The sequence below is a fragment of the Aptenodytes patagonicus genome, unplaced genomic scaffold, assembly GCF_965638725.1.
Source record: "Aptenodytes patagonicus unplaced genomic scaffold, bAptPat1.pri.cur scaffold_64, whole genome shotgun sequence".
Lineage (NCBI taxonomy): Eukaryota > Metazoa > Chordata > Aves > Sphenisciformes > Spheniscidae > Aptenodytes > Aptenodytes patagonicus.
The window spans coordinates 371,138-397,418 of NW_027472014.1; the positions used below are offsets into that span (position 1 = coordinate 371,138).

General features: G+C 52.3%; 1 protein-coding gene across 1 annotated transcript in view; it reads left to right on the top strand.

The window, feature by feature from the left end:
• LOC143173321 (ubiquitin carboxyl-terminal hydrolase 36-like) overlaps positions 1 to 26,281 on the top strand; it is a 46,391-nt gene that overhangs the window by 17,969 nt on the left and 2,141 nt on the right. Inside the window, 5 exon segments of the mRNA XM_076363537.1 lie at positions 739 to 887; positions 24,247 to 24,331; positions 24,642 to 24,745; positions 25,052 to 25,189; positions 25,467 to 26,163. Of these exon segments, the coding sequence (XP_076219652.1) occupies positions 739 to 887; positions 24,247 to 24,331; positions 24,642 to 24,745; positions 25,052 to 25,189; positions 25,467 to 26,163 (1,173 nt within the window).

Here is a 26,281-nt window from a genome sequence, read left to right on the forward strand (position 1 = left end):
ACAGGCTGCCCAGGGAAGTGGTGGAGTCCCCATCCCTGGAAGTATTTAAAAGATGAGTAGATGAGGCACTTAGGGACATGGTATAGTGGGCATGGTGGTGTTGGGTCGATGGTTGGACTCGATGATCTTAGAGGTCTTTTCCAACCTCAATGATTCTATGATTCTATGATTCTATGACTGTCGCAGTGTATGGCGCTGGCTGACGCCAAGGACGTGGGCCAGCTGGCGTGAGCAAGGCTGGGAAGTGGGGTGCTGGTGCCGGTGCCAGGACAGTGCTGCTCGGCCAGACCCTGCCTCCTCCCAGCGCCACTCCTTCCTCTGTCACTCTGCGGGCATAGCCGGTCATAGGCAATGCAAGCCCCAAGCCTCAGCCACTGTCCGAGGCCACCATCCTCCTTTAGCCATGAGCAAGATCTCAAACTCCTTTTCGTCTATAGGAGAAGGGTTTTTAATAGAAATGGATGCACATGGCACAGTCTATTCCGGAATAGCCACAGTTGCTAAAATCTTTCCGTGTCCTGGATGGATGGTTTTCAGGACCAGCTCCTGGGTCCACTTCCACCGGGGCTAGCGATAGCTGTATTTCAGGTAGGTAATTCAGATTTCATCCTTTGTCCCCTGACCATCCCCACAGGCCCAGCAGCACAGAAAGTCAGTGGGCTGCGTTTGGGCAACTTGCTCCACGGGGCTCGTGGCGAATGTTGTGTCTGCATCCCTGCTCTTGTGTTCTCCCTGTAGGGTCCTGGTCAACAAAACAAGCTGTTTGCCCTGGAAATGACCATCGTGGCTAAAGATGGACTCCTCTTGGTGGATGCCAGCCAAGCTGTGGGAATGTCTCTGGCACACATGCTGTTCCAGCTTTCAATCCCCAAGATGCCGGAATTAAGGCAGGTCCAACCGGAAGAAAATTGGCCGTTTTTACTGAAAGAGGGGAGGAAGCACCAGCACTGAGGAGCCGTTCATATCCTGCCAAGAGCCACATGGAAATGAAATGTGTGGTGAGCTTAGGCAGGACTACTCATGGAGCTACTCCATGGCAGGTGCTACTCCATGGAGCAGCACACTTGGGTATTAAGGCTTTATCAGAGTTGGGTGTTAAGGCTTTATCCCACTTGGGTGTTAAGGCTTTATCCTTGGCATCCACGGCTGGATGAGCGCCAGAAAGCAAGGAGGGAGATCCTTCGAGGCGCCAGGGGAGGGGAGTGAGGGGAGACTCCCCAGCACCAAGATTTTTCACTCTCTTTATTAAAAAAGAAAAAACAAACAAACAAACAGTAGATTTCCTTCCAAAGACCCAAGCACAGCACATCTTCCAAAAGTTGATGGCATCGCTGGTCTTTGCCTCTCCGTTGCAACAGTCGAGATACCATAAAAACCTGTTCCTCTGCACGCTTCAGTACAGCCAAAAGCATTAGCAAATCTGCCAGTCCTTTTTGGTAGCCTGATGTATTGCAGCACTGGGGATTGGATTTTTTTTTTCCCCCCTCCCCAAAAGTAAAACCGTATGGGGGATCTCTTATAGAATCATAGAATCATAGAATCATTGAGGTTGGAAAAGACCTCTAAGATCATCGAGTCCAACCGTCAACCCAACACCACCATGCCCACTAAACCATGTCCCTAAGCGCCTCATCTACACGTCTTTTAAATACCTCCAGGGATGGGGACTCCACCACTTCCCTGGGCAGCCTGTTCCAATGTTTCACCACTCTTTTAGTAAAGAAATTTTTCCTTACATCCAATCTAAACCTCCCCTGGCACAACTTGAGGCCATTTCCTCTCGTCCTATCACTTGTTACTTCGGAGAAAAGACCAACACCCACCTCGCTACAACCTCCTTTCAGGTAGTTGTAGAGAGCGATGAGGTCTCCCCTCAGCCTCCTTTTCTCCAGGCTAAACAACCCCAGTTCCCTCAGCCGCTCCTCAGAAGACTTGTTCTCCAGGCCCCTCACCAGCCTCGTTGCCCTTCTCTGGACACGCTCTTGTCTCACTGATTTTTCTATCATAAATGAAACTTTTAAAAAAGTTAAAATTGTGTAATTTACAAACTGACTTGCATTGTTTAAACTGTAACTGCCAAATAGCTGTAGCATACAATGTATTAGGTGCACTTAAGCAGTTCGGTATTTGTTCTGAATGTTTAAAAAGAGGCAACTGAATGTTATGGGGTTTTTCCCAATGTTTTGAGAGAGTGCTCTGAAGGACCTTATTTCTGCCTTGCTTTCGACAGCACGTTTCCCTGGCAGTGCAGTAGCATCTCTCTTGGGCAGTGCAGCTGGCCAGATGTCCCTCCTAATTATGTAACCCACAAAAAAACCCCCTAGTCAAATTGTAACTGTATTTTGGAGATAGAGAATGTAATGGTATCAACTCACAGCTATGCAAGTTAAATCAATGCAAAAGGAAAATCAAATACTTGTATACCAGAAGTATTTTTATTGGAGGTATATAAACATACGCACAACTTTTTAGCATGATGTGAATTACTGAGATTTGTTGGGGTTTTTTTTCATTTTCCTCTTTAAAGTTTTACACTTCACTTTCAGCTTTATTGACCAAGCAAGCAAGATGTGCAGCAGCAGCATCAAGGGCTGTAGCTGTTGCGGTGGATCTGTAAGCGTAGATTCTGATGACGGTACAACCTTGTCCTGCAGCCTCGCAGGGTTATCTCCCTGCAGCAGTGCTGTGAGGAAGTGTTGTGGTTTAACCCGGCAGGCAGCTAAACAGCGCACAGCCGTTCACTCACTCCCCCCCGCCTCCCAGTGGGATGGGGGAGAGAATCGGGGAGAGGAAAGAAAAGTAAAATTTGTGGGTTGAGATAACAACAGTTTAACAGGACAGAAAAGGAAGGGAAAATACTACTACTACTACTACTACTACTACTACTACTACTACTACTAATGATAAAAGAATATAGAAAATAAGTGATGCACAATGCAGTTGCTCACCACCCGCTGACCGATGCCCAGCCAGCTCCCGAGCAGCGGTCACCCCTCCCCTGGCTAACTCCCCCCAGTTTATGTACTGAGCATGACGTCATATGGTATGGAATGTCCCTTTGGCTGGTTTGGGTCAGCTGTCCTGGCTGTGCCCCCTCCCAGCCTCTCACTGGCAGGGCATGAGAAGCTGAAAAGTCCTTCACTAGTGCAAGCACTACTTAGCAACTACTACAACATCGATAAACACATCGATAACATCGGTGTGTTCTCAAGATTATTCTCATCCTAAATCCAAAAGACAGCACCGTACCGGCTACTAGGAAGGAAATTAACTCTATCCCAGCTGAAACCGGGACAGGAAGGGATGAGACATTTTCAAATACCAGCGGGAGTGTTTACTTTTATGCTAAGAATGAGTTCAAAATTGTATCAATTAGTCTTAATACTGATTTTAAGTGTTCAAATCACTCTAGCTTTTAAAGGAGGTGGTGTATTTCGAGCTGACTTGTTTACCTAGAATCCTCCTTTAGCTCAACGACTGTCCTATCCCTTATTCTGACTGACTTCCTCTACTTTCTTCTGTGCTATTTTTTTAATATGCTGAAATATAATTTGGGGGTTTTGTTTTCTAGATGTCTTGTTGTAAGTGTCTCGTGGTGCTCAAGAGAGACCCCCCAGCCCAGGTTTGCCTGCCGGTCGTGAAGCGTACTGACGGTAAGGGGCCAGCCCTGTGTCTGGAGGCTCCTGGCTCTGTCTCCAGTGGGTGCCCCGCAGGTGCGGTGGCGAGGGCTGTCTGGTGGGGAGAGTCCGGGGCCAACAGGGACCAGGGACGTTTGTGGCCCTGGGGAGCCCGTCCCAGCCGGGGAACGGAGCGGGAGCATCGCGGAGCAGAGCCTGGGCAAGAGACGTGGCACCATCCCCTGGCACACTGCCCCTCCATGGGGCAGCCATCAGCCCCACAGGGGCAGGGGCTGGGGGGGCTGCAACCATTTGGGGGGCTGCCCCCCCTTTATTTTTCTAGCAGAGCTTCTCTTTTTGGGGGGGCGGCATGTACATATGCAAACGGCAATCTTTAAGTACCGAGCTGCCGGTCAGGGCCGTTTCCCTCATTTTGTTGCTTTTTTTTGGGGTGAATAAAAAGGGGTGGGAAGGGGCTGGGGGGGTGATGACATCATTTGAGGCACCCCAAAGTCACTAGGGGGGCGATGATGCAGCAGAGGAGCAGGTGAGTGGGGGATGGGGGGGGCCCAAAACAGGGGAGTCACAGCCCCAAAATGCCTGAAAATTCGGGGGTGGGTGGTGGTGGTGTAGGTTTTAAAAAATATTAAAAACTGTAAGTATGGATGTGAGGCAGTGAAATAGAGAAAAATCTCTCATTTGTATATATATTGAAAAATAATACTCATTGATATATATAAAAAGATTTCAAAATAAAACCCTATATCTACTATATCATATAAAGGATTTTAGAATATCAATGTATTCTAAATAGAGATATATAGGCTTTTAAAATACAAAAATAACTCATGTATCTATAAATGAAAAAATAAAGGACTTGAAAATGCAAAAAAGATTATATAGGAAGGAATTTAAAATAGAAAAAAGTCTGAATAGATAGAGCTAGCTACACTTACTATGTGTTACATAGTAAGTCTTAAGTAGGTATTATATGTAATCTAAATAGAGATTGTATGTAAGTGTAAATATATTTAAGTCTAAATAGATATAATTGTAAGTAGATATCTAAGTCTAAAAAGATACTAAAAATAGGTAAGTCTAAACAGATAGCTAGTCTAAAGAAATGGCCTATATAATAAGTGTAAATAGGTATATAAGTGTAAATAGATATATTCTATAGAAGTGTAAATAGACATAGTCTAAATAGATATAATATGTAACTAAATAGATGAAAGTGTATCTATAATGTATAAGTCTAAACAGATATTATATGTAGGTGTAAATAGATAATATAAATAAAACAGATTCCTTAAATATACATGTGTGTAAATAGATGCATAAGTGTAAATGTCTATGCTATATAAGGTTTTCAAAATGCAAAGAAACCCTATTTTTAGAAAGGACTGAAAAACTTAACCCCCCCTGTAAAGTCTATTGAAGATGTAAAAGCGCTTTCAAAAGCTGCCCCTTCCCCCTTCTCTTTTTCCCCCTTTTCCCATCCCGATTTGGTGTCGATTCCCCCAAACGGGGACTCTCCCCTGTGGGGCTGTAGACGCAGAGCGGGAGCTGCCGCCACAGCACAAAAATACCACAAAATGCAACGTGGGGAAAAAAACCCAATTTTTTTGGAAAATAACCAATTTGGGGCTCCCGGGAAAGCCAAATTGACCTGGATTTGTGTAGCTGGAAAGCAGGAAAAAACCCAACCCCCTCCCATTTTCATGCACAAAACGAAAAGCAAAAATCACCAATTTTTATGTTGTGGAAAAGCGCCAAAAAAACCCAGAACTGAGTATTTTGGAAAAGCAAAACCCCAAATTCTTATATTATGGAAAAGCAAAAAAACCCTCAAAAAAACAGTGACCAGAAGTCGGTACTGCAGCTCGGAAGCCACGCACGTGCAGTGGCGTCCCTGTGATCCACGCTGCCGTCTGCCGGTAACACGGATGCGATGCTGTGGTGCCTGCAGGGTGGTGCCGCCATGCTCGTTGCTGCCTCCCGGTAAGGCAATGCTGCTGCCGCCCTACGTGCGCGGTGTCGGCGCGCGCTCGGCAAAGCGCGGAACTGCGGCGCCGGTGCCACCCCCGGGCACACGCCGCCCGGCGGGTGCTCGCTGCTGCTGCCGCCTGGTGGCCGCAGCGCTGTTCTGCAGCGCCGGCACCGCACAGGTGCGCAGCCGCCGCCTTGGCTGGTGCCGCAGCATGGTGGTGTGCCGGGCGCGATTCCCGGTGGTGGGTGAGGGCCGGGACCACTGGTGAGGCGAGCGAGCCCCTTTGGCGGGTGTGGGGGGTGTCTCCTGCCCGCTAGCCACCCGGGGGTGGCGGGACGGGAAGCTTCAAACCTCCCTCTGCGGCAGGCTCCTGGTCCGCTGGAGGTGAGCCGAGTCAGGGCAGCCCCAGGGAGTTACCCGAGAGCTGACAGAAGGGAAGAGGGGAAGGCCACCCTCCCTGGCTCAGACACCAGGCACCTCCCCAACTTTCCAGGGCTCCCCCTGAGCCTCTCCTGGCCCCGCTCGCGCCGGGCAGCTGCCCTCAGCTCCAGCACCTCCCCTGAAGCCCATCCCATAGCCCCAGGTCTCCCCTAGGACCTGTTGTGAAGGTGGCAAGCTGGCCCTCGAACGTGCTTGATTCTCCCTTAACGTGGGTGCCGTTAGCAGCAGTGCAGGGAAAGAGCAGCATCTCCAGAAGCCTCTGTGGAAGGAGGGGATTCGGCCAGGGGCGAGCTATGGTAGTAACGGTGGCTGCTTCTTCTTTCCCTCTCCCAGAAGCCACGCTGAGGACGCGGTTCTCCGTTCCTCCCCTGGGGATGCCATTGACTGCACCCGCCTCAGGCTTGCGTGGGTTGTCTCTGCCCAGCCTCACTCTCCTCGCAGCATGGGGGTGAAAAGGAACAGGCGGAGCACTTGCTGGCTGTGGACAGGAGCTGCCGTGGCTGAAGCTGGAGAGGGCAGAGAAAGGTAAAGAAGATGAAATTGAAGGCCACCTGTCCGGCAGCTGCCTCCAGCTGCAGGCAAGAGGGAGCCTGCCTCTCCGGGTGAGGAAGGATCCCTCTTCGTAGTCCGCAGCAGGCCAGGCCACCAACGTGCACCGTAGGTCTGTATGCATAACCCAAAGCGCAGTACGGCCATGTAGTGCACGAGCAAGCAAGGCTACGTGTCTAGGAAGCCTCATCTCGTAAGAGCTGTGAGACACCTACGTATTCTCTTAGGTGGAGGACAGCCAAGCGACTGGGGTTACAGAAGAGGAAGGGAGGAGAGAAGGAGAAAGAAGCATCTGACCTGTCAAATTCTCCTGGCAGCGCTGAGAGCGAGAGCTGCAGTGAGTCCGGGGCCCTCAGGGCCCTGTTGCCCCTCTTGTGCATCCCAGGCCCTCCCTGCCCCTCTCCTGGCTCTCTCTCTTTCCCATGCTGCTGTGATATTTTTTTTTTTTTTTCTTCTCTGTACCTCTCCTGTCTATTCTTCTGTCCTGCTCCCTCTTCCTCTCTCCCTTTATCTCTCTTGTTCTACTGCTCCCTTTTCTTCTCTGCACTTTTGTCCTGCTCCCTCTCCCTTCTTTTTTTCACCCTCCGTCTCTGTCCTGCAGCCCATCACTGGTTTTTGCCTTTTCCATCTCTTTGTCCTGATCTGTATCTGTCTCTTTTTCCTCCACAATTTTTCTGGCCTCTTCCCTGGTGTTCTTCTCCTCTCTGCGCCTGGACGTGCTGCTCCGTGTCCCTGCCTTCCTATCTCTCTCTCCCTCTCCTTCCTGCACAGCAGGGTTCGTATGCGTAACCAACATTGCAGTACAGCCATGTAGCATGTGTGCATGTGAGGCTATGTATCTGGGAAGCCTCATATTATAAGAGCTGTACGACACCAACCTGTTCTCTTTGGTGGATGACAGTCAAGCGACCACAGCTACAGAGGAGGAAGGGAGGGGGGGGAGAGAGAGAGGCAAAGACGCGTCCGAACTGCCAAATTCTCCCAGCAGCTCTGAGAGCGGGAGCTGTGGTGAGTCCTGGACACCCGGGGCCGTGTCGTCTCTGTTCTGCATCCTGGTCCCTCCCTGCCCCCCCCTTCTCTTTCACTGCTGTCATTTTTTGTCGCTTCCCTGCACCTCTCCCCTTCTCGTTCTCCAAGTCCCCCTCTTTCTCTGTCATTCTACCTCTCTGTTTCCTTTTTCTCTCTGTGCTTCTGTCCTGTTCCCTGTCCCTCTTTTTTTCATCCTCTGTCCTGCAGCCCATCACTATTTTTGTCTTTCTCCATCTATCTGTCTGCCTTCCTATCCCAATTTAATTTTTCCCCGTCTGCCCTTTAGCCTTTCACAATTCCCATCCCCCCTCCCAACTCTGTCTGGCTCCACGTCCCTATTTTTTAATTCCTCTCTGCCCTGTAGTCTAGATATACTTTTTCTTTCTTAGATTCTCTCGTTCTAGGTCCCTGTCCCCCCTAGGCTGTTTGGGTGCATGCGCCTCCCCCTGGCGCATTTGGGAGTGCATGCACCCCCCCAGGCCTGTTATATTCACGCTCCCCACCCCCGGGCGTGTTTGGGTGCGCAATCCCCCTCCCAGTACTGTTTGGGAGTGCACATCCCCCCTGCATAGCAGTTTGTGTGCGCATGCCCCCCCCGCAGGCCTGTTTGGATTCCTGCGCCCCCCTCCAGGGTCTTTTCCAATGAGCGTGCCCCACCCCCGGGACTGTTTGCGTGCACGTGCACCCCTCCGGGCCTGTTTGAGTGTGTGCACCCCCCTCCCGGGCTTGTTTGGGTGTGCGCCCGCCCCCCGGGCCTGTTTTGGAGCACGAGCCTCACCCCTGGAACTGTTTGGGTGCACAGGGCCCCCCTCCGGGGTTGTTTGGGTGTGCGTGTCTCCCCCAGGCCTGTTTGGACTCGCGCGCCCCCATTGCCTGGCCTCTGGGTGCACGCGCCACCCCTCAAAGACTGTTTGGGTGTGCCCGCCTCTCCTGGGCCCATTTGGGTGCGCAATCCCACCCTCCCAGGCCTGCTTGGGTGCGCGTGCCCCCCTCCCGGGTCTGTTTGGGTGCACGTGCCCCCCTCCCGGGCCTGTTTAGTGCGCTGCCTCCATCCTGGGCCTGTTTGTGTATGCGCGCCCCACTCTTGAGCCTGTTTGTGTGTGTGCGCTCTCTTCCCGGGCCTGTTTGACTGCGTGAGCCCCCCTCCCGTTTCTGTTTGTGTGCACATGCCCCCCTCCCAAGCATTTTCCGTGCGCGAGCCCCCCTCCCGGGCGTGTTTGACTGCGCACGCCTCACTCCCGGGCCTGTATGGGTGCGAGCTCCCTTCTCCCGGGACTGTTTGACGGCGTGAGCCCCTCTCCCGCGCCTGTTTGTATGTGTGCGCCCTCCTCCTGGGCCTCTTTGTGTGTGCGCGCCCCCACCAGGGAGTCTTTATCTGTGTGCGCCCCCCTCCCAGGACTGTTTGTGCTGCATGCCCCGCTCCAGGGTTTCTTTGTGTGCGCACGCCCCCCTGCTGGGTCTGTTTAAGTTCACGCGCCACCCTCAGGGGCCTGTTTGTTTGTTCGTGCCCCGCTCCTGGGCCTGTTTGAGTGTGCGAGCCCCCCTCCGGGGCCTGTTTGTGTGCATGATCCCCCGTCACAGGCCTGTTTGTGTGCGCGTGCCTCAATCCTGGGCCTGTTTGTGTACGCGCGCCCTCCTCCCGGGCCATTTTCACTGCGTAGGCACCCCTCTCGGGCCTGTTCGTGGGTGCACGCCCCCCTCCTGGGATTGTCTGTGTGCTCGTGCCTCCCTCCGGGGCCTGTTTGTGTGCACGTGCCCCCCTCACAGGCCTGTTTCTGTACACGCAACCCCCTCCCGGACCTGTTTGTGTGCTCGCGCCCCCCTCACGGGCTTGTTTGTGTATGCGTGCCCCTGTCCCGGGCCTGTTGGTCTGCATGCACACCCCTCCCGGCCCTGCTTGTGTACTCACGCCTCCCACCAGTGCCTGTTTCTGTGCCAGCGCCCCACTCCCGGGCCCGTTTGTGTGAGTGCTACCACCTCCCGGACCTGTTTGTGTACGCGCCCCCCCCCCGTACTAGGCCTATTTGTCTGCACGCACACCCCCCCGGCCCTATTAGTGTGCTCGTGCCTCCCTCCGGTCCCTGTTTGGCTGCACGCTCCCCCCTCCCAGGCCTGTTTGTATGCGCGCGCCCTTCTCCTGGGCCTGCTTGACTGCATGAGCCCCCCCCCGGGCCTCTTTGTTTTCACACGCCGCACTGCCGGCCCTGTTTGTTTGCGCGTGCTCCCCTCCCGGGCCTGTTTCTGTGCGCACTTCCTCCTCCCAGGCCTGTTTGACTGCGTGAGCCCCGGGCCTTTTTCAGTGCATGAGCCACTCTCCCGGGCTTTTGTGTGCGCATGCCCCTCTCCTGGGCCTGTTTGTCTGCACACACACCCTTCCTGGGCCTGTTTGCGTGCTCCCGCCTCCCTCCCGGGCCTGTTTGACTGCATGAGCCTCCCTCCGGGGCCTGTTTGTCTGCACACACCCCACTTCCAGGCCTCTTTCTTTTTGTGCGCCGCCCTCCTGGGCCTGTTTGTGTGCGCGCGCCCTCCTCCCGGGCCTGTTTTTCTGCGAGAGCCCCTGTCCTGGGCCTATTTGGCTGCATGCACCACCTTCCTGGGCTTTTTGTGTGTGTGAGTCCCGGTCCCCGGCCTGTTTGACTGTGCGAGCCACCACCCCGGGCCTGTTTTCGTGCACACGCCCCCCTCCCACACCTGTTTGTGTTTGCACGCCCCACTCCCAGGTCTGTTTGGTTGTGCATGCCCCCGTCTGGGCCTGTATATGTGTGTGTGCCCCCCCCGGAACGTGCCTGTTTGTGTGCATGTGGCGCCGGAGCGGGCAGAGGCCAAGGGGCCTGAGGAGAAATGGGTGAGAGGCAGGCCGGGGGCAGCCAGGGCAAGGGGTGCTGCAGGAGGAGGAGCAGGTATCTGCCAGTGCGGATGGGCCTGGGGGGAGGGACCTGGAGACCTCATCACCCACGGGCCCTGCCATGGCCCAGGTCAGCAGCCCTGGGCCCGAGCGCTCAGCCCCAGGGACAACCCCACAGCCAGGGTCAGAGCTGCTGCCCCGAGGGTGGCCAGCCCCAGCCCTGGCAGCTGGAGGTCAGCGTTTTGTGTCCGCAGGCCAGGGGAAGGTAGAGTGGCCTCCTCTCTGACAGGTGGCTCCAGGCTTTGGAGCAGGCATGCTCTGGTGGGGACAGACCGGGTGCCTTTGCTGTCCCCAGGCCTTCATGTGCGTCTCGTGCTCATGGACAACCCCATCTCTGTTGACAGTCTTTCATAAATGGGGATTTCCAGACATGGAAGTTGTTTCTCCCTCCTGGTGGGAGCACGCTCCGGGGCTTTGTTGTCAGAGAAGCAAGTGGGGAGTGCTCCTGGTTGGATGCAGCTCCCTTGGCAGATGCTTGTGCCCCTCTCTCGGCCCCAAGGTCTGATACGTGCCTTTCCCCCCACCCAATCTGTGCTGCTGGCTTTTGGGAAATGGGGGTACCGAGGGTGGACGGTTTTACCACAGCCGGGAAGTTCCGGTCAGCCTGTCAGGGACTTTTTTTCTTCCTGGTTTTTGCAGTAACAAGGTGGGTTTTTTTTAAAAAAGTATTTTTTCTAAGGAAACTTCACCAAGGAAAGCGTAGCCTTTACCTCTGATTGCTCCTTGTGTGGACTGTATCTGTCCTCAGCCAGGTGCACAGCAGCTTTCAGATGAGTGGGACTATTCCAGGGTGAAGTGAACAGTCAGGATCCCAAGCCTGTTTAAGGCAATCAGGTGAAAATGTGCAGTTAGAGCTGTCTGCGTTGCTTACACTTTGGATTGCAGTGCTCCCCTCTAGTTCTCTCTAATACTCGCTTCTACCAGTCGGTTCCATCAGGTTTAAATTTCTGTAAATTGATGTTACGCTTTGCAACTGTTTCTACTTGATTCTTCACAGATTTGAAAATTCCCTGTTCGGAACAGGGACCCTGTTCGGGTCTCTCTACTTTCTTCTCCCCCATGTCCCGCAGAACCGTATTTGACGGCAGGGGCTGCAGAGTCTGTGTTTCCTCCTCATGGTGAGGAAAAAGGGACATGAAAAAGAAAGCGATGGTGATTCTGAAAAGACCCCTTTCTTTGTGCTCATTTTCACGTTCCGTTGCCTGTTGTGGGTTCTTAAATGATGGGAGTTACTCTGAGTGTTAGCAATCCCTTTTTGCATCCCTGTGCTCAGGAGGTGCATCAGCAACTCTGTTTGGGCATTGCTTATGTCAGACAGGTAACCGTAGCCCTTTCTGAAAAATAGCTCCTGGGTGAGTTAGTTCCTAGGCCATAGCAGAAGGGTTTCTGTTTGCATCTGCAGGAACTCGGGAGCAAACCCTGCTGACAGAAAGCCTCAGAAGAAAGGGAAGACTAGAGAGAGAAGAACAGATCAGTCGAGTTACGCTGCTTTACCCCAGGCGGTGTCACCCCTCCTGGCACGGTGACTCTGGGTAAGGGTGCTCTCAGGGTCTTTTCTAACCTTTTCCAGTGCTCACCACCAGAGAGCTGTCAGCCCTGGGGGAAAGCCAGCATCCCCCTTTGTGCACCCCAGGATCTTGTCACGCTGCATAACCTCCTGCGCAAACAGAAATGGCCAATGGTTGACTTCTTCAAGGAGGCTGGTGTGGGCAGGAGGAAGATCCCAGGAGCAGACTTCATTCAAGTCATCAAAGGGGTACGTAGGGAGCAGAACGGGAGTGAACTGCTGCCATATGTCCTTGCGCGCAGGCCCCGGGTGGTTTAAGTGGAAGAAATGGTGGCGGTTCAGCAAGGGGCACTTTCTCTTGTCTTACCCTCAGAGGATGACTCCCACTGTCTGGAAAGCTGGAGGGGAAAGGGAGGGCAAGGATGCGAGAAGTGGGATGTCATCTAGAGCGGGTTGTGGGAGTGAGGGTACCCGTTGCTTCACGGTCTCCAAAGCTCAGTTCTGTGGCTGCCCAGATCCTGCTGCAGACGCTGAACTGGCATCACGTTTCCCAGTGTCGATACTCGACCTTTCCCCCACCAGTCTCGTATATCTATTCCCATTGCGCTGCCTTTCAGCACATATCTGTGCAGCACTGCTCCCCCTGAGCCTCACTTCCCACAGGGTGCAGCGGTACGGAGCTGTGAGGAGCACGCTCAGGTCTACGAGGGCTTGGCAGTGCAGGTGTTAACTGATGCTCTAGTCTCAGCCAAAATAAGCCATCTCAAAACCCAGGGGGCTGGGAAGTTTGGCATGTTAACAGCCGAGCAGTGTGCAGAAGGCAGCGAAAGCCCAGTAAAGCCCAATAAAGTTGTTAATGCTTAAAGCTCACCAGGTTTTCTTTGTGCTGCGCTTCCCTGCAGAACAACAGCAAACCTCATCCCACCTACCTGTGGGGCAAGCCTTGATGTTCTTGTGATCACACTGCGGTTGCCAGACCAAAGTTCCCATGAGAGACAAGGCTCAGGAGGACGTGGTCATCTTGTGGATTTCCTTGAATCGGGGGAATTTGACATGCAGCGGAGATCTGAGTGAAGGTCCAAACCAGTGTCTGGAGATGAGGAAAGGACAATGCAGAGAGACCAGAGCAGGTGAGAGGACACAGTGTGCTGGGAGAGCATCTCTGCATCCTCATTGACGGGAGATGCCAGAGCGGATCCAGAATATGGTTCCCTGAGGCCATGTAGCGGCCTACAGCAGAGCGGCCAGGAGGAGACTGCTGGGGAGGAGCTTGAGAAGCCAGGGGATGTGCGATACTGCAGTCAGCCCAATGGGAGGAGAGAGGTTATTCAGGCCTTGGGGTTGGGCTCAAAATCTGAAGCCTGAGGTGTAACGTCCTGTATTGGATTGTGGTAGTTGGCATTGATCATCCAGCTGATCCAAACCAGACCCTTTCTCCAGCTGTTGGCGGCAGCTGGAAGGCAGACCTTCAGAAGACCTTGCTTTCTAAAACCTGACCCAGACCAGAAGGCTTGTCATGGTACCTGTGTTGTCTTTAACTGCAGTTTTCACATCTTTGAGAGAAGAGGCCTTTGGCTGCCAGTTTGTAGTACTGGTAGCAGATTGAACATAGTTTGTGAGCATGGAAGAGAACTGGGCATGGAGAAGCAAATGCTTCAGGGCAACTGCAAAGTAGAGATGGGGGCAGTCTGTAATATTTCTGTCAGGATCAAAAGCTAAAGGATGTTTCCATTCAAAGAGCCAAGCCTGTTGGGAGCTCCAGTCTCCAAAATGCCAAACACCTGTGTCTTAAACAGGGATCAGCCCTGATATTTCTTTCTGCCACTCTCTACCACAGTTTCTCTGGGCTTTTTCTTTGGTTGGTGTTTAATCTCTGGTAGGGGTACAAGCTCGATTCCATCAAACCACTTGCAAGCCTGCCACTTGCCCACCTTCTGCTGGGGGCCAAGCCAAAGGGATGAAGCCTCGTGCTCGTACCAAGCCCGAAGCACAGTTAAAGCACTGAGAAGTTCCCCCAGTCAGCCCTGAGCCGGAGTGCAGTTATCTAAGCTGGGATGGGATGGAAGAGCCTGGAAAACAATTCATCGGCAGGAGGCGATGGAAGAAGGTACAGTGTGTGTGGCACCTGGGATTAAGTGACACGCTCAGTTTTGTGCCTGGATCAGTACTGTACTTGCACATCAGAGTAGAAATTCTTGTTACTCGTCGTGGGTGCCAGAGGGCTGTTCCTGCTCTCTCCTCCCCCGTGCATTAATTTAATCTGTTGTGTATATGCAGGGCCTCGACAATGCTACTGTGTGGGCACCATGGATGTGAATGGGAGGTTGTCTGCATATTTGTGACTGATCTTTCTTGTTTCTTTTAAACAGGGAAATCTTGATATGTACTCCCCAGGAACTAAAGAAATGCAAAGAACTGATGAAGAAAGAGGTGCCAATCAAGGAGGGAGTGTAGGTCAGTTCTGGTTTTAATTTGTCTTGACTGTGTTCCAGCCAAAAGCCTTGTCTTAGGCAATTGAAAGGAGCTGAACTACTGGGTATTTGTCATCCCTGCACAATTCTGCATTGCTACAGACTTTACCAGCCATAGTCATGGACTCTGGGCCAGTACTGTAGTGAGGTCAAAGCAGGTATTAAAAAAAAACCAACCCTGTGCTTTTCCAAAATGTTTACAAGGTTGAAAACAACAGCTGGCTGTGGGCAGGTGGGAATACACAGAACTGGGCAGTGTCACTCAGCATGAGGAACAGTGATGTGAGTACAGCCGTAGCGTGACAGTTCTCATGGCCTTGAGCAGCACAGCGAGGATTTCCAGGCAGCAAGGCCAGCTGCCAGGGGTGTGTGAACACCTCCTCCCAAGCATGGAGATGGCTTTGGGAGAAGACAGTGCTGTTCCTGTTGGTGTGTAGCAGGGGACAGTTGGTGGAAGCTGCTCTCAGGGCCTGTCATTAGGACCTGTCATCGTGGTACGCGGTGGGAAACAACATGAGGGAAGGAGGCTAAGTCATGAAAGGCCATATTAACTGTATGTGTGAAGTGACGGAAACAACTTCAGGGTGTTAAGGAGACGGTGAGTTGCGATTAAGGCAGTGAGTGAGATGATCCTTGTAGGAGCTTTCTGAGTGGGTCAGAATGGGGCAAGACTGCACGTAAGGACAGAAGAGGCTCTGGCAGTAGTTGAGCTGATCAGAACTCAAGTAGGAGATGATTTGGGCAATACCTGGCAAAGTCAGCGTCTTGTATGTGTTGCGCAGACTGCGTAAGGCCTGACTGCTGGTGAGGAGAGGAGTGTGAAAGCAGTGTTGGAGTGCCACGGAATGCGGATGGAAGTGATCACAGACTCACTTCTCAGTTTTCCATGGGCTGTCTGTATACCCCACATAGCTCATGCTGCATTCAGAAAGAAGTGCCACCCTTTTGGTGAAAAGAGGGGGGGAAAAAAAAGGTAATTTGTGGCAGAGCTAGAACTTGGAGTGAGATTACCATGCTTAGTCTTACCATTCTAGAGTATTAAACACATTTCCTTGAAACACTTTCCCAAAATAAGAAGGCAGGACTTTCTGAAATAGCTCTTTTCCTGAGAGCTGCATCTGAGCTAAGCCAGATGAGAGAGTCTTGCCTGCTGTTCGTCACTGAGGCTGACGACAGGTCACCCAGCAGTTTTGGCAAGGACAGAACAAGGTAGATACATATGCTTCTCTATGCTGATTGTAGTTTCTGGAACGTGTCTTGCATAAATTGATCTTCAGGTTCTGCAGGTTGTGGGTTTGGCAGGATCTATTATGTCATTAACATGTTGGTAATAACAAAACCCAGTGGGATGGGGTTGAAAAATGACCAGAAAAACAACAGAGAGAGGAAAATAAAACCCAAGAAAATCAAGCGATGCAAATGAAAGCAATTGCTCACCACCAACCGACCGATGCCCAGCCAGTCCCTGAGCAGTGGCTCCCCTGCCAACCTGCCCCCCAGTTTTATTGCTGAGCACGACATCATGTGGTGTGGAATATCCCTTTGGTCAGCTGGGGTCAGCTGTCCCAACTGTGTCCCCTCCCTGCTTTCTGTGCACCCCCAGCCTCCTCGCTGGCGGGACAGCGTGAGGAGCAGAAAAGGCCTTGGCACTGTGTAAGCGCTGCTCAGCAGTAACTAAAACATCCCTGCGTTATGAACACTGTTTTCAGCACAAATCCAAAACATAGCCCCATACTAGCTACTATGAAGAAATTTAACTATCCCAGCCAAAACGAGGACAGTAAGGCACTTTGGATTTCATATAATTTGCAAGAGTGCTTGAACAGTTTAATGTTATGTTGAGGTACGGTAGTTATAATGTCACCAGAAGAAAGTGAAGACAAAGAAGGTGAAGATGGCAAAGATACTCAAAAGCGTTGTAACCTTTGACAGCAGAAACATGTCATTTACAGTTTATATGAAGAGTTTTCCTTCAATGTACTGTACTTTTCAAAGATTTACAGACGACGTTTTGCTATTTCCGTATCAGAATTTAGTGATTTTAACATAAAGCTCTCCACTGAAATGTAAAACAAATGACCGATGTATCCTGGAAGGAAGGGTAATTACATAGGCTGGATAGTTTTACTCTTGTAGTTTACAGTTCTCCTTAAAACGCAGGTGTGTGGTTTTTCAGTTGTGCTGTGCAGTGATTAAAAGAAACAAACACAAAAAACCACCCCCGAAACTTCGTCTGAAATTAGAGGTGGGTGAGACACACCACATTTTCTGCTTCTTCCACTATCCTGCTTTCTCTTAAACTTGTTTGTATCACTATCATAAATTCCTTGCTTACTCTAGAGCCAAGATAATGTAAGATAATTTTTGGGGGCCGGTCTTCTCCTGTCAGGCAGAGATGTCCATGTAGACGTGCTGGGTCGCAGAGGCAAAAGGACTATCGGTTGGGTGCGTGGTTAGTGATGGTTCTCCCTTATCCACAGTTGTCGTGGTTTAACCTCAGTCAGCAACTGAGCACCATGCAGCCGCTCACTCACTCCCCCCCACCCGGTGGGATGGGGGAGAGAATTGGAAGAGCACAAGTGAGAAAAACTCGTGGGTTGAGATTAAAACAGTTTAATAACGGAAATAAAATTATAATAATAATAGTATGATAATAATGATAATACACAAAGCAAGTGATGCACAGTGCAATTGCTCACCACCCGCCGACAGATGCCCAGACAGTCCCCGAGCAGCGGCCCCCCCGGCCAGCTTTCCCCAGTTTATGTACTGAGCATGACGTCACATGGTATGGAATGTCCCTTTGGCCAGTTTGGCTGTGCCCCCTCCCAGCTTCTTGTGCACCTCCAGCCTTCTCAGTCGGTAGAGCATGGGAAGCTGAAAAGTCCTTGGCTAGTGTAAGCATTACCTAGCAACAACTAAAACATCGGTGCGTTATCAACTTTCTTCTCATCCTAAATCCAAAACACTGTACCAGGTACTAGGAAGAAAATTAATTCTATCCCTGCCGAAACCAGGACACCAGGCAAGGTGGACAGCTGTTTAATTTTTTCCGTCTCCAAGGCAGCTATACCAAAAGCCCACCAGTACCCTTTTGGGTCCTTGAAATACCCTCTCCTGAGGTAGTCTATGCCAAGGATGCACGGAGCATCTGGGCCAGTCACAATGGGGTGCTTCTGCCACCCATTCCCAGTTAGACTCACTTCGGCTTCCAATACAGTTAGCTGTTGGGATTCCCCCGTCACCCCAGAAATACAGATGGGTTCTGCCCCTATATAGCTTGATGGCATTAGGGTACACTGTGCACAGGTGTCTACCAGAGCCTTACACTTCTGTGGGTCTGATGTGCCAGGCCACCGAATCCACACAGTCCAGTAAACCCGGTTGTCCCTTTCCTCCCCCTGGCTGGAGGCGGGGCCCCTCTAATCCTCATCACAGTACTCATTTCTCATTTCTTGTACGTACGAGTCAGAAGTTTCTTCATTAAGATCAGGAGTAAGATCAGCCCTTCAACTCTGTCTGGGGAACTGCCCGCTGGAAACTGGCACAGCAATTTTCCTGGAAGAACCCCTTTCTGTGATTGTTTTCCCTTGCAATTCACGTACCCGTGCCCCTAGGGCTGCAGTAGGTTTCCCATCCCACTTCCTCATGTCCTCTCCGTGGTCACGCAGATAAAACCATAGGGTGCCCCGTGGTGTGTACCCTTTATATTCTCTCTCTTGAGCAAAAGAACGCTTACTTCTAATAGCCGAGATACTGGTCCGTACAGGTGGGGAGTAGGACCTATCCTCTCTGAGTTGCTGGATCTCCCGGGACAGTTTCTCCACAGCCGAGACGAGGGAGGAAGAGAGACTTTCCTCGTGTTGCCGGAGTTGACCAGCCAATTCATCCACTGTTTGTTCCTCTCCATCTTTCCAGGTCATCACTGCCAAAGAATTGGCGTATGACGATGGTGAGCTCCTTATAAACTTCCGCTACATGGGTCGTGTGCACTTGACTTCGTCTGGATCTTTAGATAGTTGTTCATTGTTCAGGTCATCATAAATCACCTCCAGCACAGCTAATTCCCTCAGGTACTGGATACCCTTCTCCATGGTGGTCCACTTGCCTGGGTGACATAAAATATCTTCCTTGAAGGGATACCTTTCCTTCACGCTTGACAGGAGTTGCCTCCAAAGGCTGAGGACTCGTGTCCCTTTTCCAATTGCTTTGTCAATGCCCCCTTCCCTAGAAAGGGATCCCAGCTGCTTGGCTTCCCTACCCTCTAATTCCAGGCTACTGGCCCCATTATCCCAGCACCGGAGCAGCCAGGTGACAATATGCTCGCCTGGACGACGGCTGAAATCTTTTCGTATATCTCACAGCTCACTCAGGGATAGAGATCGGGTGGTCACTGCCTCGTTTATGAGTTCTTCCTCTTCTTCCTCCCCAATCAGCGGCTGGCTTTCCTCCTCCCGTTCTCGTGATGGCCCTTCTTCAGGGTCGTCTGTCTCGTCCACTTCTTCCTCCAGCCCCCTTTTAGAAGAAGCTTCTTCCTCCCTTACTAAACGAGCCGACTTTCGCTTCCAAAATTTCCTCTTGTGTACAGGGGCAACTGATACCGGCACAGGCTGGTTCTTTGGTTCAGCCACAGGATGTGTCACCGGGATCTGAGTGGCCGCAGTGCATGTCACCGGAGTCTGAGTGGCCGCAGGGCCTGTCGCCAGGGTCTGAGTGGTCGCAGAGCATGTCGCTGTGGTCGGAGTGTTGCCCAGGTGTGAGTGGCCGCAGTGCGTGTCGTTTTACTGTCAGAGCCAGAGACGTTCTCTTCCCTTTGAGGGTACTGAATGGTGAACAGGGCTCGGTAGGCATGGGCCAGGCCCCAGCACGTTGCAATGATCTGCATCTCTCTGGAGTTGCCAGCGTGACAGCATACTTTGTCCAAATATTCTACTAACTCTTCAGGATTCTGCACTTGCTCAGGGGTGAAGCTCCCAAACACTGGGGGAGCCCATTGGCCTAGGTACTTGCCCATCCTATCCCACACACCCTGCCACTCATAACTATCCAGCCTTGGGGCAGATCTCTGGATGATATTCTTAAATTGCTTATTAACCTTAGACAAAACCGAAACTATATTCCCAAGAGATACCAATAGAAGTATCTTAACTGCCCAAGGCTGTTCAAAATACTGAAAAGTTACTGTAATGAAGGAGGAAACATCATAGAAGAATGTAGTGACACTGCCATTCTGTTTTTCCTCCGTAAAAAAAAAACCTCTCAGAAAAGTTACTGCAATTGCTAGTTGTCTCCACGAAATGGTCTCCGTGGTACAGTAACGGCTTCATTGCGAAATTTACATACCACACTAAGGTCAAGGTCAATGTTCTAAAAACAAACCTCACAAGCGAGACATTACTATTCACTGCAGACCACAGCAAACTGCAAAACCCAACACCAATCTTTAACATGTACAGCAGGAAAAAGAGCGCGATGCAGATTATACAAATCAATATCGAGAACAAAGAAACCAACATTGTGACCCACAACTACTAACAGATATAAGTTCCTTAATCCATTCCGGTTAATCTGTTATTATCTCAACCCTTTGTGCCCCATGTTGGGCGCCAAAAAGGACTGTCGTGGTTTAACCTCAGTCAGCAACTGAGCACCATGCAGCCGCTCGCTCACTCCCCCCCACTCCAGTGGGATGGGGGAAAGAATTGGAAGAGCACAAGTTAGAAAAACTCGTGGGTTGAGATTAAAACAGTTTAATAATTGAAATAAAATGATAATAATAATAATATGATAATAATAATAATAATAATAATACACAACACAAGTGATGCACAGTACAATTGCTCACCACCCGCCGACCGATGCCCAGCCAGTCCCCGAGCAGCGGCCCCCCCGGCCAGCTTTCCCCTGTTTATGTACTGAGCATGACGTCACATGGTATGGAATGTCCCTTTGGCCAGTTTGGCTGTGCCCCCTCCCAGCTTCTTGTGCACCTCCAGCCTTCTCAGTCAGTAGAGCATGGGAAGCTGAAAAGTCCTTGGCTAGTGTAAGCATTACCTAGCAACAACTAAAACATCGGTGCGTTATCAACTTTCTTCTCATCCTAAATCCAAAACACAGCACTGTACCAGGTACTAGGAAGAAAATTAACTCTATCCCTGCCGAAACCAGGACAACAGTGCTGTCAGTCATGTCAGGGAATGATGCTTTGGAGGGGTTTCAAATGGGTGGTAACTGCAGAAGTACAGTACGAATATTACCACGGTAGTTGGAGGGTATGAGTGAAACAAAGATTTGGGGAGGATAATTTTAATTAGCTGTAAGATTTTTTACAACACAGCTTTTGTGGGTCAGTGACGACGATCATGGAGGGGGTGGTTGAGATTCTGTAACGGAAATTCTTTTGCTCTGGAACTGAAGTCCAAATTGCCCTCTAAAATCTTAGACTACTGAATCTGGAAGTATACAGTGTTTTTTTTCTTAAAACTGAAGACAGTTTAGTTACAGGGAGAGCCTGTTTGGAAGTTTTAGTAGTTTGGGGGCAGAGGCCAGTTGGGGGCTGGGGCCCTCGGGGGTGGGGGCTGTTTCTGCCCCATGCCCTTGGCCTGGCGCTCACAGCTGGGAACGGGCTTTCCAAAGTCCTGCTGGAAGGAGCCAGATGTGGCCACCCCTGGTACGGCCTCAGGGTCTGCTACCAACCTGCCTTCACATCAGCTCTTCCCAGCTGGACACTGCCCAGGAGTCACTTTGAGTGTTGCTGTTCTCCTTCAGGAAGCATGGTACGCACCAAGCACACCAGAGCTGCACCTGTGCCAGGAGGAGTCTTCAAGCACAGCCGGGGCTGATGGTGACAGTTCCCACCAGCTGTCCAGCTCAGGAAGATGCAGGTAAGGTGCCACAGAGGGGGCACCGACTGATTGTCACTTCTTTTGCAGGAACAGGATTTATCAGCAGAAGGGAGGCAGGACGAAAGGCCCTTTGAGATGAAAAGTGCATCAGAGAGCTGGCGCAGTCACGATGAGAGCAGAGGGAGAAGAGAAAGAGATACAGGTGACCTGGCTGGGACAATGCTTCCGAGGTAACATCTGCCACACAAACACAGAGACAGGCAGAGGCATTGGGAGGTCGTGGAGAGGGTGGGAAAGGTGCCTGGGAGTGAGGAGAGCACGGGGAGATGGGAGACAGAGATGGAGATGGAGGGGACAAAGCCGGGGTGTTGGAAGTGAGGATGCTTCTGCTGTGCAGGTGCTTGTGGTGTCTGAGGAGCTGATAGGGCAGGAACAGGCAGGTGTGAGCAGCCATAAAGGCGACTGGTTAGAAGGGGAAATGACTGAGCAGAAGAACGTTCCCGCGAGCCCAGGAGCTGTGAGCGTGGCGACCAGAATCGTCCTTGAAACATGCAGCTGGTCGCTTTGCAGCACAGCCAGGTACCGAGAAAGCAGACGCCTCCAGGTCATCTCTGAAGTGAGACTCGGTTACTTTATTGGTCCCCCTTTGGGCTCACTTTTGGAGTCGGTTAGGTTTATCCGCCCACCTGTGGGATGGCTGGTCCCCTCTGGGATCAGTTTGTCCTCCCCTCTGGGATGCTTTGGCCCTTTCTGAAATCTGTCTGATTCACTTTATACCAGTATTATATATCCATATAAGTAATCTATCATCAGGATATCTGCTGCTATTTCGAGGATAACTTCCCTGCCTAATGATAAGTTTGTAGTAACCTGCAGTAGTATACACCTACTTGGTTGTTGCTGTTCTGTTGATTATTGCGAAAAGATTGGTTGTTGCTATACGATTGATTGCTGCTGTTATTGGCTGCTGCCATATTACTGATAGATATTCTGTCACTGACTGCTGATAGAAATGGGAAGCAGGTCCATGCCCTGTACAGGCATCTGCCAAAGTGTTTTGTCCGGCTCTGGAGGGAGCTGAAGTCCTGGGTAGCAGCCCCAGACTCCACCAGGGGAGACAGGTGAAGAATTTGGTGTCTGTTGGAGGCAGGTCCGTGCCCAACAGCACTCTGGAACTCCTCCCAGGAAGTTCCGGGAGTCTTTGGGTTTCCTCCGGAGACGAGTGAATTCCCAGGCAGCAGCCCCAGAATCTTCTAAGGTAGCTACCCAAAGAGCATTGTGTATGTTGGCAGCAGGTCCATTCCTGTTTTCGCTTCAGGACTTTTCCTTCACAGACACCTAAAGTCCCAGGTAGCATTACCACAGTTTTCCTGGTTAGTTAGTTGAAGAGTTTTCTTTGTCTTGGAGGCAGGTCCATGCCTGGTAGCTCCTCAGGGATCCTCCAAGGAGTCTCCAGAATGTTTTGACCCCCCCTGGAGACAGCTGAATCTCGCAGGTAGCCACCCCAGACCTTTCCAAGTACTTGCCCCAGGTGTTTTGTGTATGCTGGAGGCAGGTCCATGCCCAGTAGCTCCCCAGGACTCCTCTCAGACATCCCCAGGAGCATATTGGTTTCTCTGGAGAGAGGTGAATTCCCAGGTAGCAGCCCCAGACTCTTCTATAGTAGCTACCTGAGGAGCTTTATGTAAGCTGGGTGCAGGTCCATGCCTGGTAGGTCCCTGGGAATTCTCCCAGTCATTCCAGGAGTGTGTTGGCCTCCCCGTGGGACACCTGAATGTCTCAGGTAGCAGACGCAGACCCTGCAAGGTTGTTAGTGGAAGAGTTTTCTTAAACTTGAAGGCAGGTCTATGGCTGGAAACTTTCCCGGGACTGTCAAACAGCTCAAGAATGTTTTAGCCTCCCCTGCGGACAGCTGAATTTTGAAGGTAGCAGCCCCAGATTCCCACAAGGAAGCTAAGCAAAGAGTTTTGTGTATGTTGGAGGCAGTTCCATGGCCTGTAGCTCTCTGGGGCTCCTCCCAGGCAGCTTTGGAGTGTTTTGACTTTGCCTGGAGACAGCTGAAGACCTCGGTAACAGACGCAGCTTCGAGCTAGGTAGTTACCTGAAGAGTCTTGTTCATGTTGGAGGCAGGTCCATTCCCAGAAGCTCCATGGGACTCCTCCCAGGCATCTCCAGGAGTGTTTTGGCTTCCTCTGGACACAGCTGAAGTGGTGGGTAGTAGCCCCAAACTCCTCCTAGGTTGCTAATGTCCTTGTTTTGTCCATGTTGGAGGCAGGTGCATGCCTGGCAGCTCCCCAGGATTCCTCCTAGGCATCCCCAAGAGTGTATTCACTTCCTCTGGAGATGGCTGAAGTCTTGGGTAGTAGCCCAGTAATCCTCCTAGGAGTTTTGTTGAAGAGCTTTTGTTCATGTTGAAGGCAGGTCTGTGTCTGGTAGCTCCCTGTGACTCCTCCCAGGTATCTGCAGGAGCGTGTTGGCCTCTGCTGGAGAAAGCTGAATTCCCAGGTAGCAGCCCCAGAGTCTTCTGCAAGTGGCTACCCGAAGAGCATTGTGTATGTTGGGGGAAGGCGCATGCCCTGCAGCTCCTTCAGACTCCTCCCAGGCAGCTAAGGAATGTTTTGGCTTCCCCTGGAGACCACGGAATTTTGCAGGTAGCAGCCCCAGACTCCTCCAGGGCATCCACCCGAGGAGTTTTATCAATGTTGGAGGCAGGTCCATGCTCTGTACCTTGCTGGGACTCCTGCAAAGCAGCTTGGGAGTGTTTTGACCTTCCCTGGAGAGGGCTGAATTTCCTGGGCAGCAGCCGCAGACGACTCCTCCGAAGTTACCTGAAAAGTGTTCTTCATGTAGGACTCAGGTGCATGCCCGGCATCTCCCCGGGACTCCTCCCAGGCATCTCCACGAGTGTTTTGTCCTCAGAGTGCTGGTGCACTCTGGGTACAGCTGCCACGCAGGGCACTACTGCTGCTAGGTGAAGGTGAGCCCAGGGTGCTCTCTTGGCACCCGCTCTGGGCTGGGGGCTGGTGGGTGCTCGTGGGTCCCTGTAGTGTGCAGAAAGGAGGGTGCTCAGCAGATGTGCGTGGTGTGGAGCACTGGATGGGGGGTACAGGCTGTGCTCCGCCGCAGGAAGCGTGGAGGTCAGCTCTCGCAGAGTCCCCTTGCCTGCCCTGGGCCACCTGTGGGTTTTGGGGAGAGGAGCTCTGCCAATGGGCGCTGTTCCTGCTGCTCTTCAGGTCAGGAGGGTCCCCGGACACAGCCCAGCCCTGTTCTCTCTTCTCCTTCTGCAGGCCAGCAATGGGCAGTGGTATCAAATGGAGAATGATGACCTGGTCTGCTCTAGCAACATCAAAGTGGTCCTCAACCAGCAGGCCGACGTGCTGTTCTACCTGAGGTGAGAGCACCCTGTGTCTCCCGGCCCCTCTGCCCCCTGCTCTCAGCATTTGGGACAGGGCTGGTAGCACGTGCCTGGGTGCAGGAAGGAGCTTGGCCCAAGTAGCCCCAATGCCCATGTGCGTGCGCTGGCTTGGAGAAGGGTGGCAGGGGGAGGTCCAGCCCCTTGTCATGGTTTTGCTGTAGATCAAGAGCACCTCGCTTCCTCGGAGCTTCTGGCTCCTGTTCATTGCGTGCATCTCTGACGAGAGCGTTCCAGTTGCTCAAACTCTTGTAGTTAACATGTGCACTTGTCTGCCTTCACCAGAATCCCCAGCCCCAAGAAGAGCTCGGAGGGGCCCGTTGCCAAAGCTGCCTCCAGCCTGCCTGGCCACACTGGCAGCATCTCCAATCAGGTCAAGAAAACTGTGACCAACAGGCCCCTGTCTTCACTGGTGATGGGTCGGGTGAGTCCTGAAGGCTGCTCTTGGCCGTCGCTCCCAGGAGCTGGGAGCTGCTGCCCCTGTGTCCGCTCTGCGAGGGCAGGTGGGCTGCAGCTTCGCAGGGAGGCAGGCGCAGTGCTGCGAATGGGCAGGCGCGAGGGAGGACAGTTTGCAGGAAGGCTCCTGCTGAGCCAAGGGTTCCTGTGTGGGCCTGGGGAGGGATGGGGAGGGCAGTATCACTCTGTGTCCCTGGCTCCTTGAATTCTCTCCTTGCTGAACTTCTCTCTTTCTCTTTGTCTCGAGACCAGACGTGCTGCTGGGGAAGAAGCTGCCAGGGCCAGAGGAGGCCAGAGTCCCTGTGGCCCACAGCACATTCGGGACAGGGCCAAAGCTGCCGAACAGAACTGCTCTGCCGAAGCTGCCTGCTAGGTCTCCGTCCCCCAAACTGCCCCTCAAAGCCATCCACACGGCCACAGCGCTGCCCAGTGACGCAGCCCGGAGGCCCAAGAAGCTGCTCTCCTTCCCGCAGCTGCCTTCTGCACCCAGAACAGTTGAGGGCTTCTGCGACAGCAGAAACGCAAGCGGGGCCAAAGTGGAGCTGCCCCAGCAGAGCTCCTGGGAGAGCAAGCAGCCACCTACGTCACCCAAGCTGCTGCTGGAGCCCAGCCCCAGCCAGGAGCCCGGGGGCAGTGGGGAGAACGCCGGGACCCTGGAGAGGGACTCCTGCGGCAGCAGCGCTGCCAGCCCAGTGCACAGCGCAGTGGGGAAGCTGGCCAAAGTGTCCCAGAAGGCCAAGAGCAGAACCGGCAGCTTCTGCACCTCGCAGGAAACGGACTGTGGCATGGACCTCCCTGCTGGCCCCGGCACTGAGCCGGCTGCTCCCAAAGACTGCAAGTTGGCAAAATTGAAATCCTCTCTGTTGGCCAGCACCACGATGGAGCTGTGCAGTACCATGTCACTGCCACTGGCCGAGAAGCTGGCACTCTCCGCCAAAAAGGTGAGTCTGAGCTTCTGCCCGGAGACTTCAGTAGGCGCCTTGTGCCTTCTGAACTGGGGCTTGTGTTGGGGGCAAGTGTAGAGCTAATGCTGGGTATCTTGCTAAGCCAGAGGCAGCA